The sequence below is a fragment of the Lodderomyces beijingensis genome, assembly GCF_963989305.1.
Source record: "Lodderomyces beijingensis strain CBS 14171 genome assembly, chromosome: 5".
In the NCBI taxonomy this organism is placed as follows: Eukaryota; Fungi; Ascomycota; class Pichiomycetes; order Serinales; family Debaryomycetaceae; genus Lodderomyces; species Lodderomyces beijingensis.
In genome coordinates this window covers 1,739,157-1,755,918 of record NC_089974.1, presented here as the reverse complement: position 1 = coordinate 1,755,918, position 16,762 = coordinate 1,739,157, and the positions used below count along the sequence as shown (strand labels likewise).

The window sequence follows — 16,762 nt, the reverse complement described above, 5'->3', positions numbered from 1 at the left end:
ATAGACTTTATATTTATTATGTTCACACATGCCTAGTTGTAAGAAACGCAACGAAGCCACAAATCCTAGACTTTTACTTCGTTTGGCAATGCTAACGGATGGAGATGATGATCACATGTGCTGCCACTACAATTGCCGGAACAACTCTCCGCCCCACATGTTTAAGGAGTTCATAATCATCACCCCTAAAACTAATAAGAGAATTACATGTTCTTCTTTTTTTTTTTTTTTTTTTTTAATTTTGGTTTTTCTCATTAAACTATACAATTCCTTCTCCTATACATATCCCCCTCATGCTAGACCGAAACCCTCATGGCCTTCAGTGATTGCCATCAACAAAGAGCCCCTCAAAGTCTCGTAGTCTGTGTACGTGGGCAAATCAATTTGATTGAAACACGTGTGCGACGAAGGCAACCTATCGGTGGAGCCATAGTCTCGGTGAATGTTAAACTTCACCTCCTTCCATCCAGCAAGTGGGATCTTCGAAGTCCCCGTGGCGAACTGAATGAGTCGCGCTTTTTCTTCCTTGTCAAAGGATTTGACCGCACGCCAGAACCATTGGATCTGCTCCGAAGAGGGCGAGTAGTTGTTGTAGCGCGTGTGCGTTTGCCAGTCGTTGACGTCAATGTCGGGCAACCCCGAAATCAACAACTCCAATTCCTTTTCATCAAAGATGGCAACCAAGTTTTTAGGAATAATCTCATGGAACCCAATGAGGAAGTTCTCCATTTGCTCCTCAACCGATGTCTGCAATTTGTACTCAACAACTTTCTTCACGTAATCTTGCTTGTTCTCCTCAGTCACGGGGATGTCCTTTCCATTCTCAATCAAGTCAATGATCTTGTGCTCTCCATAATCATCCGTCTCAACACTAAACGTTTCAGTAATGACATCGGTGATGTCATTCTCCAACATCCAAAGCAACGATTTGTAATACTCGAGATCCAACGTTTCCATATCTTTCAAAGACTGCGGCTGGCCCAAGATTCTCTTGTAAACGGCTCGAGAAAAGTGGCAGTCCAAGTAACAGTTATCAAATATCGCTTTACCAATGATGCGACCAATAAACTTGAAGAATGACAAATGCTCAGGGTTAATATAAGATGTTCTGTTTGGATGGAATGTGGACTCGTCGGAAACCACAGGGGTAAACAATGCATAGTCCGGGTTGAACATTTGCCGACTCAATACCTGGTACCACTCTCTAGTGACACCGCCGGCGTCAATCCCCAATTCTCCCTTAAAGGTAATCTCCAACTTGGAATTCTTAAACTCATCCTTGGATTTAAAGAAAAGCGACCGGTAAGAGTCCAAAAACACTTGGTCACGGCGCACATCAATCGACATCTTTGTGCGCTCCTTTTTATCCGTGTGCAATTTCCTATCGAAATAACTCTTTTTGTTATCAAACTCCAAAACGCGCGGATTCTTGACCAACATTCCAAATGGCCCACTCATCAAATTAGGATTGCCCCTCACCATTTGATTCAAAATCTTCTTGTGCTCATCGGTGAACGAGAAAAACAACGACTCGATCGGCTCCTTGGTGAAATCAACTTTCTTCACCTCGTATTTAGACGTGTCCCTCACTTGGTCACTGACCTTGCCGTGCTTGCAAACAACCATGAGCGATTCAATCAATGGCAACAAAGCATTTGCGATATTTGTTAGCTCAGGTTTCTTCTCCAAGATTCGCAAGCAGTCACTAAGTGCATCCCATAGAGTTCCCAATGATAACTTCCTGTACAAATTTGTCAACTCCTCAATCTCACCATCGCTAACCTGTTCTTTTTCCTTGTTTTCATACATGTAGTCCAACGCGGTCAACACTCTCAAAAGCTTGGCTTGATCCGATGAGTGCGCACTGAAACTTGAAAAAGATTTTGCGCTCGATTTCCCATCACTGACGAGTTCATTCGTCAACTTGTTCAAATCAGCAATAATCTTGCGGCCGTAGTCGGCAGCCTGCTCAGACAACTCGATGGTAAACAACTTTTGGGCATTCTCCAAGACTGAAAAATTCTGCATGGTGCTGATTGTTCTGCGGAATGTCGTGTTGGAACAATCGTTTGCCGTCAAGATCTTTACAATAAGACGGAAATTTTCATCGGGAACGTAAGGAGCCGGAAATGGCGGCGCCAGGCCTCCCGAAAGGTTTTTAAACCCAGCCAACGGACGTGTTGACACTTGCAATACTCTGGCCAAAATGTCTGAAAACGTTTGATCCTCGGCAAGCAACTTGTTTTCCAACAATTTCAAGAGGTAATTGATTTGGAAACGGTGCTCCTTTGGCGGCTTCTTTGCTCCCTTCTTCACCAAAAACTGGTTTTCATGCTCTGCCACTAAAAAGTACCTCAAATGGCCACTTCGTTCAAGCAAATAGTCAACAGCCTCGATAAGCTGAATGCCAACAGAGATCGGCGTGGTGTTAACGGGAGTTTTCACCTTGACATCCTTCCCGCCTGCTCTGCTGTGAACTTGCGAGTAAACTCTCTGCAACAGGCGCGAAGTGGTGAAACCGTCATGCAACACGCTGAGAATCAAATCGATAATCTCCACGCGACTTTCCTTACTGTGGCACATATAATGCAATGCCTGGTAAATCTGCTCACGTTGCGGGATCGATAAAGTCGAAAACAAAAGTCTCACAATGCTGGCAATACCTTGCTTGTCCACGAGAGGGGTAAAGAAAATCTTGCCACTTTTACGAGGCTGCTGCTTTTCAGCAACCATACTGGGACGTCTCGATTGACGGTCTCCCGTCGTCGAAGATTCTCTTTCGTCGGCGTTATCAACCGCATCCTCGAAATCCTCTCGAGCTTCCTCCAATGCCGCATACCTCCTGGCAAAAGATTCCTGTTGAAGAATTTCATCTCGTATGTTCCCAGGCAACGCATTCAAGAAATCGGGATCAATCTCCCTAGAGTCAGATGTGCTTGTTGACGCGTTGGCTCTTCTCTCTCGAACGTACAGCGCAAGCACCTCTTCCCGCATGTCCTCTGGCAATGCTTCAATGTAATCCCGGTCAATGTCGGTACCACTGATATCAACATCACGATCGCCGATCCTGACAAAAACGGGTTCCCTGGAAGGAGCATTAGCTGCATTCTCTTCGCGCTGCTTGGCTTCCTCCTCAAGTCGTTTCCGCTCTTCTTCCATTTCCTTCATTCTCTTTTCCTCTCGCTCCTTCCTAATCTTTTCAATCTCCTCGCGCTTTGCATTGTACGCTTCAACGCTCTTGTCCTCGACCCTGCTAACGATTGCAGGCACTAGTTTTTCAACCATGAGGTCTTTTTCTGGTGGGTTGAACATCGCGAGCGCATCCGCCCACCGTTCTATCGTCGATTTGACATGGAAAGAATGACTGTGGTCCGATTGCTTTCCAGAAGCGTGTCCAATGTGCATCATATTCTCAAAGAGTCTGCCCAAGCTCGTAGGTGCATTGCGGCCATCTTCATTTTGAATCTCGATGGAGCCTCTAAAGTTTCTCTCTCGGAACAACCCATCGACAAGCATCGACAATGCAGAGTTTGCATGTCGATCCAAGTTCGTGAATGCAGCTTGATTGAATATTCTGCGCAATCCATTATCGGGCGTCACCATCCGCAACTCAAAGCCCAGGCGAGACTCCATATCGGAGAAATCTCCCTCTGAATCTTCTTCATCATCAGAATGCTCCCCTGCCCCCGATCTACGCAAATGAGATGAAGTTGGTCGGTGCTCAGGGCCCTCATCGTTGTTCAAAGGCTCGTCTCCCTCTAATTGCTCAATCCAGCCATCCAACTCGTCTTCATCATAGTCGCTCGAATCTTCTTCCTCCAGGTAACCATCGGGATCATCACCATCACCATCGCCACCATCATCGTCATCATCAACTGCGATATCTGCGACGACGTCATCATCTCCATCCGAATAAAACTCTTCATGATCGCTCGCGGAGTCAAGGTCCAATTCATCAATGATCTCGATATCGTCGAGGCTTCCTTCGGACCCTTCACTATAACTTTCGTTGTCATGGTCATGGTGATGTCCATGTCCGTGTCCGTGTCCATGTCGATGTACATGTACATGATCGTGCATTTCAATGTCACCGCCCTCGCCGTCATCGTCTTCCTCGTCTTCTCCGTCGTCGTCCTCATCTTCATCCCCAGAGTCAATGGCCGACAAGTCCGAAGCATCTTCGCTATCGATTTCTTCATCCGACATAACCACTTCCAACGCACCTTCTTCATCGTAAAAGTCGTCTTCACTATCCACTTCCAAATCGTACATACCCAACGTGGAATTGCGGAACAAATCGGGCGTCTCGTCCCTCTCCTCATTCTCATCGTCGGGGACAATGTCATCTTCGTCCGCGTCAGCCTGCCCTTCCTCAGTGAATAGTTGCTCGAAATCAACTTTATTCTTCCCCATGCTAGTGATCGACTTTAATGCAGCTTTGACCACTTTTTCAATCTCAGGATAGTTCAAGTCAAACTCAGACACCAACGAGGTCAAAACATTGGGTACTTCTTTTTCAGTGTACACCTTGGTCAAGTAAAAAGTATCCTGTTTGGTGGACTCCTTGTCTAGTAGCGGGCCAAGGGACTCTCTGTATTTGGAGGAAATCAACAGCCCAGTCAAATCAAACAAATCAAACAACTTCCCATATCTAATCTTGGCCAAACTGTTTAAAGCAGACGTGTCCCTCATCACTTTTATCAACAAATCGGCAGCAAATCTTCGGATCAAAGCAAGATCGGGATCTTCTTTCCTTGGGTTGGGTTCTTTGCCAACATCAAGGATCGGAGATGAAACCAAGCTCATTAGTGCAATCTTTGCAAGCGACGAGACTGCTCTACGGCGCTCAGACTCTGATCCAGAAGATTCAAAGGGATGGGTTGGTATCAATTGATGCAAAAAGAAATTCAACGAAGTCGTCCGGAGTTTGATCTCTCCATGGTTCTTTCTGGAAAATGTCAAAAAATCAAACTTGGCCTGCTTGTACGATCCCAACAATTCGGCAATGGTTTGAAGAAGAAAGCAAACGTGCGTGAAGTTTCTATTGGCAAAAAAGTCAACCTCTGGTTTTTTCTCTTCTTCTTCTTCTTTAGTTTCTGCATTCTCCGGATCGGAGACCCAGTCTTTTTTCGAAACCTCCATCAACTCCAGCATGAGCAAGTTTATTATAGCGCCAGAGTGAGTTGCCGTGTTTGGATTTGCGTTTGGATTTGCAGAATTTGGATTTGGATTTGAACTTGCATTTGTAGCGGCCAGATCAGTCATTTCAATGTCCGCTGGTGGATCGGTTGATGGTGCTTTCGCTTTAGTGATCTTGATCTCTCCTTGAAGTGGGCGAATTCCATCATAATTCTCAATAATTGTCTGGTTGGCTACCACATTAGTTAGAATCTCGGGCTCTCTAAACACAAGCAGTAAATTGTCCTTCAACATTGCGCGCAAGTTCTTTGATTGCTTAAAGCCCCTGCTGCCCAAAGACACCTCAATTTCATGGCTCATGTAACGCGTGATAACCTCTCGCGTTTCAAAGCTACCTCTGAATATCAAAGCCATACTGGTCCTCATGGACTCTATAGCCAGCTTGTCCCCCGATTCATCCCCAATGAATTTCATCAACGAGCTCAATATGGGCAATTCAGAGACTCGACGAGCGTAATCTGGGTGTTTGGTGTACAACGCAAGCACCCGGGCTAAGCTGTTGGCAGATTTGCCATTCAGCACATCAGTGAGACGTTGAATCTGGTCGAAAACGCCAATCTTGACGTGCTCCATATCTGTGACTATTTTTGTAGTGTCTTCTCCTGTTCCTCCTTTCAGAAGTGAATCCGCCAGATGCACACCTTCAAACACCACTTTTTGCTCAAAAATCGACACTAGGTACGGGAAATAGGCCTCGTTGACGGATTCATCAGTGATGGAACCGGGCCCGAAAAGCTTGTCGAGTTTTTCAGAAAATGCGTGGTCTATTATTCCGTCCCGGAAAATTAACGACACTAAATGAAGGTACAACGACAATTTCGACTTTGCAAGGTCTGGTTGAATCCGATCTGCCAAATATTCAAACACTTGACTTTCCCGCACAGTGGCAAACAAGTCGGCCACAGCAGCTGTGGCAGCAGGGAACTTTTCAGCAATGTCGACCCACATTCCTATCGACCAAACTTCCTTTCTCGCCGATACAATTTCTGCCGCTTTCTTAAATCGTGGTAGGTTGACACTAAAGTCGACGTCATCAGACTTGAGCTCATCAGCGAAATTCTTCCAATCAGCCGCCTTTATATCCAGGAAGATGGGACAGCTCATTGGGATTCCTTTACCGAGCTCACTAACGTTTTTGTGGTGGTCAAAGTAATGGTCGGCTTGAGATTCGGACATCCCGAGAGATATCAAGTACGCCATCTGATCCTCTGGCGGACAAGTGAGCTTTGGGTCAAACGGCACAAAGTCGGTGTTTTCGATTTCCTTTTTGCCTGAGAAAATCTCACCCGCAATTTTTATGAGCTGGTCTACTAGCAGCGTGGGTATATTCTTGACAGATATGGAGGCGCTCTCTTTACCGGAGGCAAATATCTTTGAGTGCGGCAGAATCAATTTCACCAACAAGTCCAAAGCATCGCCACGAACTTGTATAAGAAACGAAGATAACAACTCGGATTCAACATTCGAACTATAGCCCGAATGGAAATAGCTTCGGATGTGGGAAATCGACGCCAAAGTATCGGAATTAACCACCCGTGCGTAAATTATAAACATCTGGTTCAAGGCATTCCGCACTATACTGCTGGGGGCGGCACTAATATATTTCAAATTTGACGTCGTCTCGACATCGTGCGGGTCCATCGTTAAAAGGGCATCCCATAGACTAACCGCTGCTTCATTGACTTTCTTGTAAAACCCAAATTGTAACAACGCAATGGCAAAGGGCAAATACACGATATCCTTGCCTCTTTCCTTTTGACTCAATATGTACAGAACAACGTTGGACATGCCTAGCAAGTACGATTGCTGAATATACTGGTTGTGGAACTTTTGACCAAATGCAGCATTGATGCCCTGTGCCACCCAGAGCAAAATCTCGATGCCAGCCCGTCTCAGTTGGGCTATTTGGTGATCGTGTCTCCTTGGTATGCAAGCTCGAACCGTGGCAGCCAAAATTAAAGGGATGCAGCTCTGGTAATAGTAGTTCAACATTCTGAGTTGAAGCGTATTCTTGAATTTAGCAGATGTTCCAGCGGGAGGAAAATCTTTTTCCTTTTTAGAAGGCTCGGCAACATGGACCTGCAATGGGGGACTGTCATTTGGGAAAGTCGACGTCAAAGTCAACACTTTATCCGGAGTGTTCATTCTTATCACAGTCTCTTCAACAATGCTGCGCAGGAGAAATTTGCACAACATCTCCGCCAACTTTTCATTTTGCCCATAATACTCGAGAATCTGACGTATTCTATCATTGACAAGTCCCAAATTGATATATATTTCGGTCAACGCAAACAAGAGTACGTTAATCTTGCTCAACTCTTGCAACAATACCGTCGCCTGTTGTGCATCAATTTGGGTGAAAAAAGAAGCCTCGCCTTGGAAATTGATGTATTTCAGGACAAGCTCTCCCAGCAAAGATGCTACTAGCTCTTCTATAATCACCGGTAAGCCATATTCTGGATCATCCTCATCAAAATACTTTAAAATGCCCAATAACGAGGAGAATCCATTAGAAAGAAAATAGTCAAAAGGAGCATTCTTTGAAGCAAGCGCTTTGATCCAGGATTTAAACTCAATCTTTTGCATCGCATCAGGCCCCCATTGTCCGCTGTCTTGAAATAACCCACCAAGGAAGAAGTACAAGGCATCTAGCATAAAAGTATACTCCACGTTTGTCCGGCTTTCAATCGGTTTCGCATCAGGCTGCTGCTCCAGCTGCTCGATGGGCGTCGGATCATCCTTTCCAGTATACAACGATCCTTCAGGGGAAGTGTAGAGCTGGACTCCCTGTATCAAACAATCAACATAAGCTGGCATTTTCTCCACCAACTCAATTGTCTGTTGCAAAATGATTGGTTTGAGCGAGGAATAGTGTCTACCCAACTCGTCAAAGGAACATCCAAGGTTCGTTGCGTCATCCGATTCCACTAGCACTTTGGCTATTTTGAGGTTATAAAAAGATTTGTAAAAAATGGGAATGCTTTGCTTGTCAATCACCTTTTTCAAGCCGGCATTGTTCAAAGAAATAGCTCCAAGAACCTCGGCTAGGGACATTATGAGCTGGCTCGAGGGAAGAAACAATGATTCGTAGTTGTCCAAGATGGTGTCAATCACCAGCGCTTCATTTAAAATGGAAAATGCAGTAGGTTCGTTGTGGATGATGTAAAAGACAGAGTCGATTGTGGATGCCAAGATTTGCGGGCCAAACATCAGTGGATGGGTCACGATTTTGTTGAAGCTGTCCAAAATGGGAGAGTCGAAAAGATTTCTGAGCCTGTCGCCGTGGTCTGAGTTTAACAAGTCCGCCACCAACTTCATCAAGTTTTTCAAATAATTAACGTGTCTTATCGGGATAGTGGAATATTGAGGACATTCGCCAAGTCTTGCCATGTCGTATTGTGGCCGGCTAATGTGTAAGGCAACTTCCCTCCTTATCGACTCAATAAGTAACGGGAACCCATTGTTTGAAATAAACGAGTCCAACGATTCAGGGGAATAGGACAAGTACAAGGCAAGCAAGTGGGCTACAGCTGAACATGTCCATTTGTACCTCGAGTCTATCCCCAAAAACTGAGTGAGTTCTGCGAGGAGACCACCGGAAGAAAGCCAAGGAAGCAAGTTTTTGGTTTTGATCATATTGCTGAGCATACTGAAAAAGGGCATGTGAGCGTCCTCGTTATAGCTTGCTTGGTCAGTGGTGACGAGCTCCCTGATCTGGCGCAAACACTGGAATAGCACGCCGTGGCTGACATTGCCGCCCATGCATCGAATGATGTCGCCTCCCCAGGCCTTTTTCATCGAGATGCAATCGAGCGTCTTCATGGCTGCAGCAAACACCCCTTCAGGGACAATTGCTTTATTTTCGGGCAGTACTGCATCGACTAAAAAGCTGAATATATAAGGTTCCGCCTCGAGTAGTTCCGAAGAGGTAGCCTGGTTCGTCAACACGCTGCACGAGAAAGCCGTTGCATAGCATTTAATCTGGGTCAATTTGTTTCTCAATTCGAAAGCATCTCGCGACTGGTCGTTAAAAGACTTGGCAATCTCGGCTGCAATGGCAAAGTCAAACCACGAACTTTTCGGTATTGACTCTGAGCCTCGTGCAAATACCTGCTCCAACGACATCTTTGCCACCGACTCTTCAGGGATAGCAAACGTTTGCATCCCTTCAACGACAACCTTGTCGAACTTTGCATCCTGCGGCTTCTGTGGCGACGACTCAGTGTCCTTTTGGTACGATAATGCTGATTTGTAGTATTGGAAATTGATGCTCTTCCATTTCTTGGGTATCGCCTTGTGTGGATTCAAGGTATCGACAAAGTTGTAGTGGTCTCCAACTATGCTCACCCTATCGTTGGTGTCTTTGCTCCGTTCCTCCTCTACTCGCCTCTCCTCGCAGTCGCTTGGCACCAATGGAGGATACGACTTTGCAAGCTGCAACACTTTGGTTTTGGTTGCTTTAGAAGGAGACAATTTCGGGGTTGTATTGTAGGTGAGCCTTTCGCCAAGTAAAACTGCAACTTCCAAGGCCTTTAGCCTCACATCCACGGTAGGGGTATTGATTAATGCATAAATTCTCTCCGCGCTCGAGTAAATCAGATGGTCGGCGCAGTTTTTCAACAAGGTCTTGGTAAAGGAGAGACAAGCTGTGATGACGTAAACTTCGCGTGCAGGTATTAACCGCAACTTTGGGTATTCGTCTTCCAAGTCGTGCTCCATGATGTATTTCGCCAAGATCTCATCGATTCGGTTGAGGACAGGGATCCAATGGATGAGGTCGCCTCTTGCTCTGTTCCAAACGAGATTTGCCATTAGCTTCTCGGGAAACTCTGACTCGGATGCCAGCGTTAGATCCTTGAGCAAATTTTGAACTGGCTGTGTCATTTCCATTCGGGACGAATGCTGATTTCTATTGGAAATCATCCTGCCGACCTAACAAAAGGAATTCTTTTGAGCCAAACGAAACAAGGAAAAAAGGAAAAATGCAAGCTGCTGAATGGGAATATATCTTGTTGGAATGGACTCGTAGCAGCGGTAGTAGTAGTTGCTCAGGAAGGTCTCTGTTGAAAAGAGTGCGCAAGGTCAAAGATCCAAATTCCGCTTGCCAGTAGCAAATGTCTAAGAACTTTCAAATGTCCTCTTTGAACCCTGTTGTTCTGCTATTTTTTTTTTTCTTTGTTGCTTTACAAACGTGGGAACCAACCACTCGTGAGTTCAGCTTATTGGATGTGAATATATCCTGGTGCAAGACACAGTCACTCACAGACAATCTCCTTCTATCTGGTGTCTGATAAAGTAGTCAATAAAAAAACAGGTAAAAATCTCCCTGGATACGAAGTGGAGATAGTAAAGGCGTAAATGAGGTTTCGAAAACTCTTGTACAATCAGAGTCGGTTGCTACCACAATTAAATGTATATAAAAAACCCCCCAAACTCGTCATAGAGCTTATACATCCAAAGCTCTAGCTTCATGACGTTTGTAGAGTCATGTCTGAAAAGAGGTTGTTAGAAGGCCAGGATCATGAGCAATGTGAAAAGAGCAGAAAGCTTTCGAGCTTGAGCAAAGGTGGCCGAGGACATGGCGTCGTCGACACAACCACGAGCAGAGCAACGGGCAAGGGCCTCGATGTGGAATTACATCCTCTATTGAGATACTTCAATTCCAGTTCCAATTCCGGTTCTAGTTCAAACTTGCCAATGACAAAGAACCCGCATAGGCGGAGCCAGCGGGAAGGGAAAAGGTTTGACGAGTATTCGTTCAACCCGTACCTCAACAGCTCCAGCACCAGCTCCATTGCCGACAGAAAACGAAAGCCCTTGAGCTTCAACAAGCAGGGAAAGTTTGTCTCACAGGGGGACAAACTCAGGGAAAAGCTCAAGATTGAAGATGAGGCGAGACAGATGGAAGAAGATCTAGCGCGGCGGGGCTTGCTTGCCGACACGGTTCTTGGCGAAGACTCGTATCAAGCTCGATTTCCTCCCATGGTTGAATGGTGGGACAAATGGTACCTACGAGATAGCAACTATTCACGGATCAGTGAAGATGGCAGGTTGGAGCTTGAGAACGACGAGCAGCCGATAACTGTGTATATCCAGCACCCTGTGTTGCATGAGCCCTTGTGGGAACAAGGACGGGGCCAAAAAGACGGCTTGAAACCAATGTTCCTTACTGCTAAGGAACGCAAACGGATACGCAAGAACGATCGGCAGATACGACATAAAGAACTACAGGACCGGATCAAGCTCGGGTTGGAAGCTCCGCCGCCGCCCAAGGTCAAGTTGTCCAACTTGATGAACGTGTTGACCAACGAAGCGATCCGAGACCCCACAGCAGTCGAGCAGCGGGTCAAGAAACAAGTCGAGCAGCGCCTTGCAAAGCATCTCCAAGTCAACGAGGAGAGGAAATTGACAAAGGAGCAGAAGCACGCCAAGCTATATGCGAAGCAAGAGCAGGACCTAGCCAAGGGCATCTACAGCACGGTTTTCAAAATCAACAGCTTGGCCAATCCGCTGAATTTCTTCAAGGTTGACGTGAATGCACAACAAAACAACCTTTTCGGCATCTGTTTGAAAAACCCGAAATTTAATCTTGTTGTTGTGGAAGGAGGAGAAAAATCCATTCGGCAGTATAAGAAGTTGGTGATGAACAGAATCCCGTGGAGTGACGCCGAGGGCGATGCGAAGTCGAATTATGTGCGGGTGTTGTGGGAGGGGAAGCTGCCGCAACTACACTTTGAGAAATGGAGTATCATGTATTCGAGAAATGACGAAGAAGCGTTGAAAGTGCTCGATAAGTTTGGAATGAGCAGTTACTGGTCATTAGCACAGAACTTGTAGTAGTAGTAGTAGTCGTGATAGTCCAGGACCAATAGTAACATCACCGAAAAAAATAAAATATAAAAGAGGAGGTGCCAAAATGTCAAAACCTGGAGAGCAACTTCTCTTTGAAATCAAAAGTCCTTTCCTCCCCCCACAACCACAACCACAACCACAACCGCCAATTACCACTACTACTACGATGGGTGCAGCATATACAATCTTTGGCAAACAAGTACCTTCCTATATTGTACGTGAGACGCAGTCCCAACTTTTTTTTTTTTTTTGAATGCAATTGCAAGTGATTGATTGACGAATGTGAGAGAGACTAACGAGAAACACCCAGCTTTCACTCGCTACCCTTGGTTCGGTTGCCGCAGTAGCGATTGTGCCCCAGTTTGTCGGAAGCAAAGAGACACAAGCAGCCGCAGCAGCAGCTCCTGCTGCCCAAACGAAAGAAGATGATTTTGATTTGGAAAAGTTGCTCAAGTATGTATTGCCACCTCCACCGCCTGCTCAAAACATCCGCCGACTGTTGTTACTAACCGAGCTTCTTTTTCTTATTTTCCCCTGTAGCGACTTGACGAAAGAAGAAACTAAATAGAGAGCCCAGCCATTTGACCGTCTTGGTCATACGTGTTGTCTATAGAGAGAGGTTGAAATAGATGCAATATAGATGCAAAAGAAAAAGAGTCTAGATGTAGAGAGTAGTTGTCGAGGAGACATTGGCATTGTAGGAGGCATGCACGTGACCAAGCCGAAACGGGGAACCATCGAGCAGATAGGGGATGCTCACCCCAGGCTGAAAAGAGGAGTCAGTGGCGAAAAAACTGGCGCTGCAGTTGGCAGCCAACGCCGAGGAACGGAGAAGTATGTGTCTTGTGTGTTGAAATACGCTGGTCATGTTTTCCAACACGGAGGCCAAAGTAACAACAAGCATGATCAAAACTCGCTCAACATCAGCCATCAGCCAATGATGTTGTTGTTGATACTTCCTTCCTCAGTATACTCTCTCTGTCTGTCTCTGTTACTGTGTAGGTGTGGTAGTGTCAACAAACACGCAGAATCTGACATTCCATTTGTTTTCTTCTTCTCTTTTTCCGCAGGACGTGTGTCGTGTCGCGTTTCGTGTGTCGCGTGTCGTGTACTATATACATAGTATGTGTAGTATAGTATACAGTGTATACCGTATCAACAGAAGAGAGAGAGAGAGAAAAAAAAAAGACGCGTCTTGTTAAAGAAAACATATTCACGTCCATTCCATTCCTCTTTTTTTTTCTTTTAATATATAAATCATCACCGATTTTTCCCACCCTTTCTTTGCTGTTGTTTCTTGCCAGTTTTTTTTTTGTTTTCCTTGTTTCATTCTTATCTTTCCTGCAAGAAGTAGTTTCTAGTACTAACCGCAGCACAATGTACGTTTTCAAAAGAGACGGTAGGAAGGAACCGGTTCGTTTCGATAAAATCACCGCTAGGGTGCAGAGGTTGTGCTACGGGTTGGACCCGCGTCATGTGGAACCGGTGGCCATCACCCAGAAGGTCATTGCCGGAGTCTACCAGGGAGTGACCACGATTGAATTGGACAACTTGGCGGCAGAAACTGCCGCCACAATGACCACCATCCACCCCGATTACGCCATCTTGGCAGCAAGAATCGCCGTTTCAAACTTACATAAACAAACCACCAAGCAGTACTCCCTGGTGTCAAAAGACTTGTACGACTACATCAACCCCGAGACAGGCAAACACTCGCCCATGATCTCCAAGGAGACCTTGGAGATCATCAACGAGCACGCCGACGAGTTGAACTCGGCCATTGTCTACGACCGTGATTTCAACTACAACTACTTTGGGTTCAAGACTTTGGAAAGATCCTATCTCTTGCGTATCAATGGCAAAGTGGCTGAAAGACCCCAGCATTTGATCATGAGGGTCGCCATTGGAATCCACGGCAGGGATATCCCAAGAGTCCTTGAAACTTACAACTTGATGTCGCAGAGATATTTCACTCACGGTTCGCCTTGTTTATTCAATGCTGGTACTCCCAAGCCACAAATGTCTTCGTGCTTTTTAATTGCCATGAAGGAGGATTCGATCGAGGGCATTTATGACACTTTGAAAACTTGTGCTTTGATCTCCAAGAGTGCCGGTGGTATCGGCTTGCACATTCACAACATTAGAGGAACTGGTGCCTATATTGCCGGAACTAATGGAACTTCAAACGGGATAATCCCCATGGTTCGTGTCTTTAACAATACTGCTCGTTATGTCGACCAAGGTGGCAACAAGAGACCTGGCGCCTTTGCCTTGTATCTTGAACCTTGGCATAGCGACATTTTCGACTTTATTGAGATTCGGAAAAACCAAGGTAAAGAAGAAATTAGAGCTAGAGATTTGTTCCCCGCATTGTGGATCCCCGATTTGTTTATGAAGAGAGTTGAAGAAAATGGTGAATGGACCTTGTTCTCGCCTAATGAAGCGCCGGGATTGGATGATGTTTATGGTGACGAATTCGAAGCCTTGTACAATAGATATGTTAGCGAGGGCCGTGGTAGAGAAACAATCAAGGCCCAGAAATTGTGGTACTCCATCTTGGAGGCGCAAACAGAAACTGGTACGCCATTCATGTTGTACAAGGATTCATGCAATTCCAAAACAAACCAAAAGAATTTGGGTATGATCAAATCGTCCAACTTGTGTTGTGAAATCGTTGAATACTCATCACCAGAGGAAGTTGCTGTTTGTAACTTGGCCTCGATTGCCTTGCCTTCATTTGTCGAGCAAGATGGCACCAATGCCTGGTACAATTTCGACAAGTTGCACGATGTCACCAAAGTTGTCACTAGAAACTTGAACCGCGTGATTGACCGTAATTTCTACCCGGTTCCAGAAGCCGAAAGGTCAAACATGAGACACCGTCCAATTGCCCTTGGTGTTCAAGGTTTAGCCGACGCGTTTATGACGTTGAGAATTCCCTTTGACTCGCAAGAAGCACGCGAATTGAACATTCAAATCTTTGAAACCATCTACCATGCTGCTGTTGAAGCCTCGGTTGAATTGGCTAAAGAAGAAGGCACCTATGAAACTTACCCAGGCTCACCAGCTTCTCAAGGTTTATTGCAGTTTGACTTGTGGAATAGGAAACCAACCGAGTTGTGGGATTGGGATTTGTTGAAAGCTAAAATGGCCAAGTATGGTTTGAGAAACTCGTTATTGGTGGCACCAATGCCTACTGCCTCTACATCGCAGATCTTGGGTAACAATGAATGTTTTGAACCATATACATCAAACATTTACTCGAGAAGAGTGCTTGCAGGTGAGTTTCAAATTGTTAACCCCCACTTGTTGCGAGACTTGGTTGACTTGGGTATCTGGAACGATGCCATGAAGAGCAACATCATTTCCAACAATGGTTCGATCCAAGCATTGCCCAATATCCCCGATGAAATTAAAGCATTATACAAGACTGTTTGGGAGATTAGTCAAAAACATATTATAGACATGGCATCTGATAGATCGGCATTTATTGACCAATCGCAATCACTAAACATCCACATTAAAGACCCCACCATGGGTAAATTGACAAGTATGCATTTCTATGGTTGGAAAAAAGGATTAAAGACAGGAATGTACTATTTGAGAACACAAGCCGCGTCCGCGGCCATTCAATTTACCATTGACAAGACTGTTGCCGAACAAGCTGGTAACACCGTTGCCAACTTGAAGAAATTAAACAGAACCAAGTACTTGAGCAAAGGTAGAGATGAGTCTAGAGACGACGCTAGAGACGAAACGCTTGCATTATCTTCAAACGACGACTCATCGGAAGAAAGTCCCTCTACCGTGCCAACTTCCATTGAAAACTCGGTTGCCGACTTGAGTCTTGATGCCAAAAAGAAGCCAACCCTTGAGAAAAAGCAGCAAGACGAAGTAGTTGAAGATACAAGAACAATCGAAGAGATTGAAAAGGATATCTACAGTGCAAAAGTGATTGCTTGTGCTATCGATAACCCAGAATCATGTACCATGTGTTCCGGTTAGACTAGAAAATAAAAAAAAAAAAAAAAAAAAAGATTGAATTATAAAGATTTCTCAGTTTGCTATTTTGTTGTTGTTTTTGCTGTTTTTTTTTGCCTTTCACTTCAGTTTTATAAAGATGGAATGAGTTTAGTTGTAGATGTAATTGTATAATTGGTAATGAAATCTGTTTACTCCAAGAGAACAGTCAGAAAAAAAGCCTGTAGCAGTAGCAGTAGCGAATGAGTGAGGGGTCTTTTCGGTGTCGCAAATCAGCCAAAACAGACACAAAAAATGAGACAACTCGTGTCACGAAAATGAAAGAGAGAGCTGAAGCGAATGACGCGACATTGGATGTTTGAAATGCAATACAAACAAGAAATAATAGGGAGATCTTTTTGAGATCTGGTGCCTGATCAAAGACCGGAACACGTTTTCAGCCATGGCTTTCCTTTTCTTTTTCGAAGAAGAAGAAGAAGGGTAAAGGACTGTACCAAACTAAGAAAACCCGAAATTGGCAGTGGCCTTTGAACTCACCTCTCTTGTTTTATGAGCGGTGTCCCCCAAGTTCTATGCCCGGTTCCGGTCTCGGCTCAAAAACGGTTCTTAACTCCGGCCCCGAGACCCGGCCGCGGAAAAAAAAAACTCTTGTCGTTGGAACGTCCGATGTTGTGCAATTTGGAGAAAGCCTATAAGCGAGTTCAGCACTTGTCCTATGGGAAACACGCTG

General features: G+C 45.2%; 4 protein-coding genes across 4 annotated transcripts; 3 read left to right on the top strand and 1 right to left on the bottom strand. All coding sequences in view use genetic code 12, as the record gives it.

The window, feature by feature from the left end:
* Window positions 1-291: 291 nt before the first annotated feature.
* Window positions 292-10,089, bottom strand: LODBEIA_P46400 (uncharacterized protein; the record flags this gene model as incomplete). Its single annotated transcript, XM_066974884.1, has 1 exon — window positions 292-10,089. The coding sequence occupies one exon, from the start codon at window positions 10,087-10,089 to the stop codon at window positions 292-294; it is 9,798 nt and encodes a 3,265-aa protein (XP_066831578.1).
* Window positions 10,090-10,686: 597 nt separating this feature from the next.
* On the top strand, window positions 10,687-12,036 carry LODBEIA_P46390 (uncharacterized protein; the record flags this gene model as incomplete). The annotated part of the gene is made up of 1 exon (XM_066974882.1): window positions 10,687-12,036. One exon carries the CDS (start codon window positions 10,687-10,689, stop codon window positions 12,034-12,036), a length of 1,350 nt encoding a protein of 449 aa, XP_066831577.1.
* A 181-nt stretch (window positions 12,037-12,217) lies between these two features.
* On the top strand, window positions 12,218-12,619 carry LODBEIA_P46380 (uncharacterized protein; the record flags this gene model as incomplete). The annotated part of the gene is made up of 2 exons (XM_066974881.1): window positions 12,218-12,265; window positions 12,362-12,619. The coding sequence occupies 2 exons, from the start codon at window positions 12,218-12,220 to the stop codon at window positions 12,617-12,619; spliced, it is 306 nt and encodes a 101-aa protein (XP_066831576.1).
* Window positions 12,620-13,428: 809 nt separating this feature from the next.
* Window positions 13,429-16,056, top strand: LODBEIA_P46370 (uncharacterized protein; the record flags this gene model as incomplete). The annotated part of the gene is made up of 1 exon (XM_066974880.1): window positions 13,429-16,056. One exon carries the CDS (start codon window positions 13,429-13,431, stop codon window positions 16,054-16,056), a length of 2,628 nt encoding a protein of 875 aa, XP_066831575.1.
* Window positions 16,057-16,762: the final 706 nt, after the last annotated feature.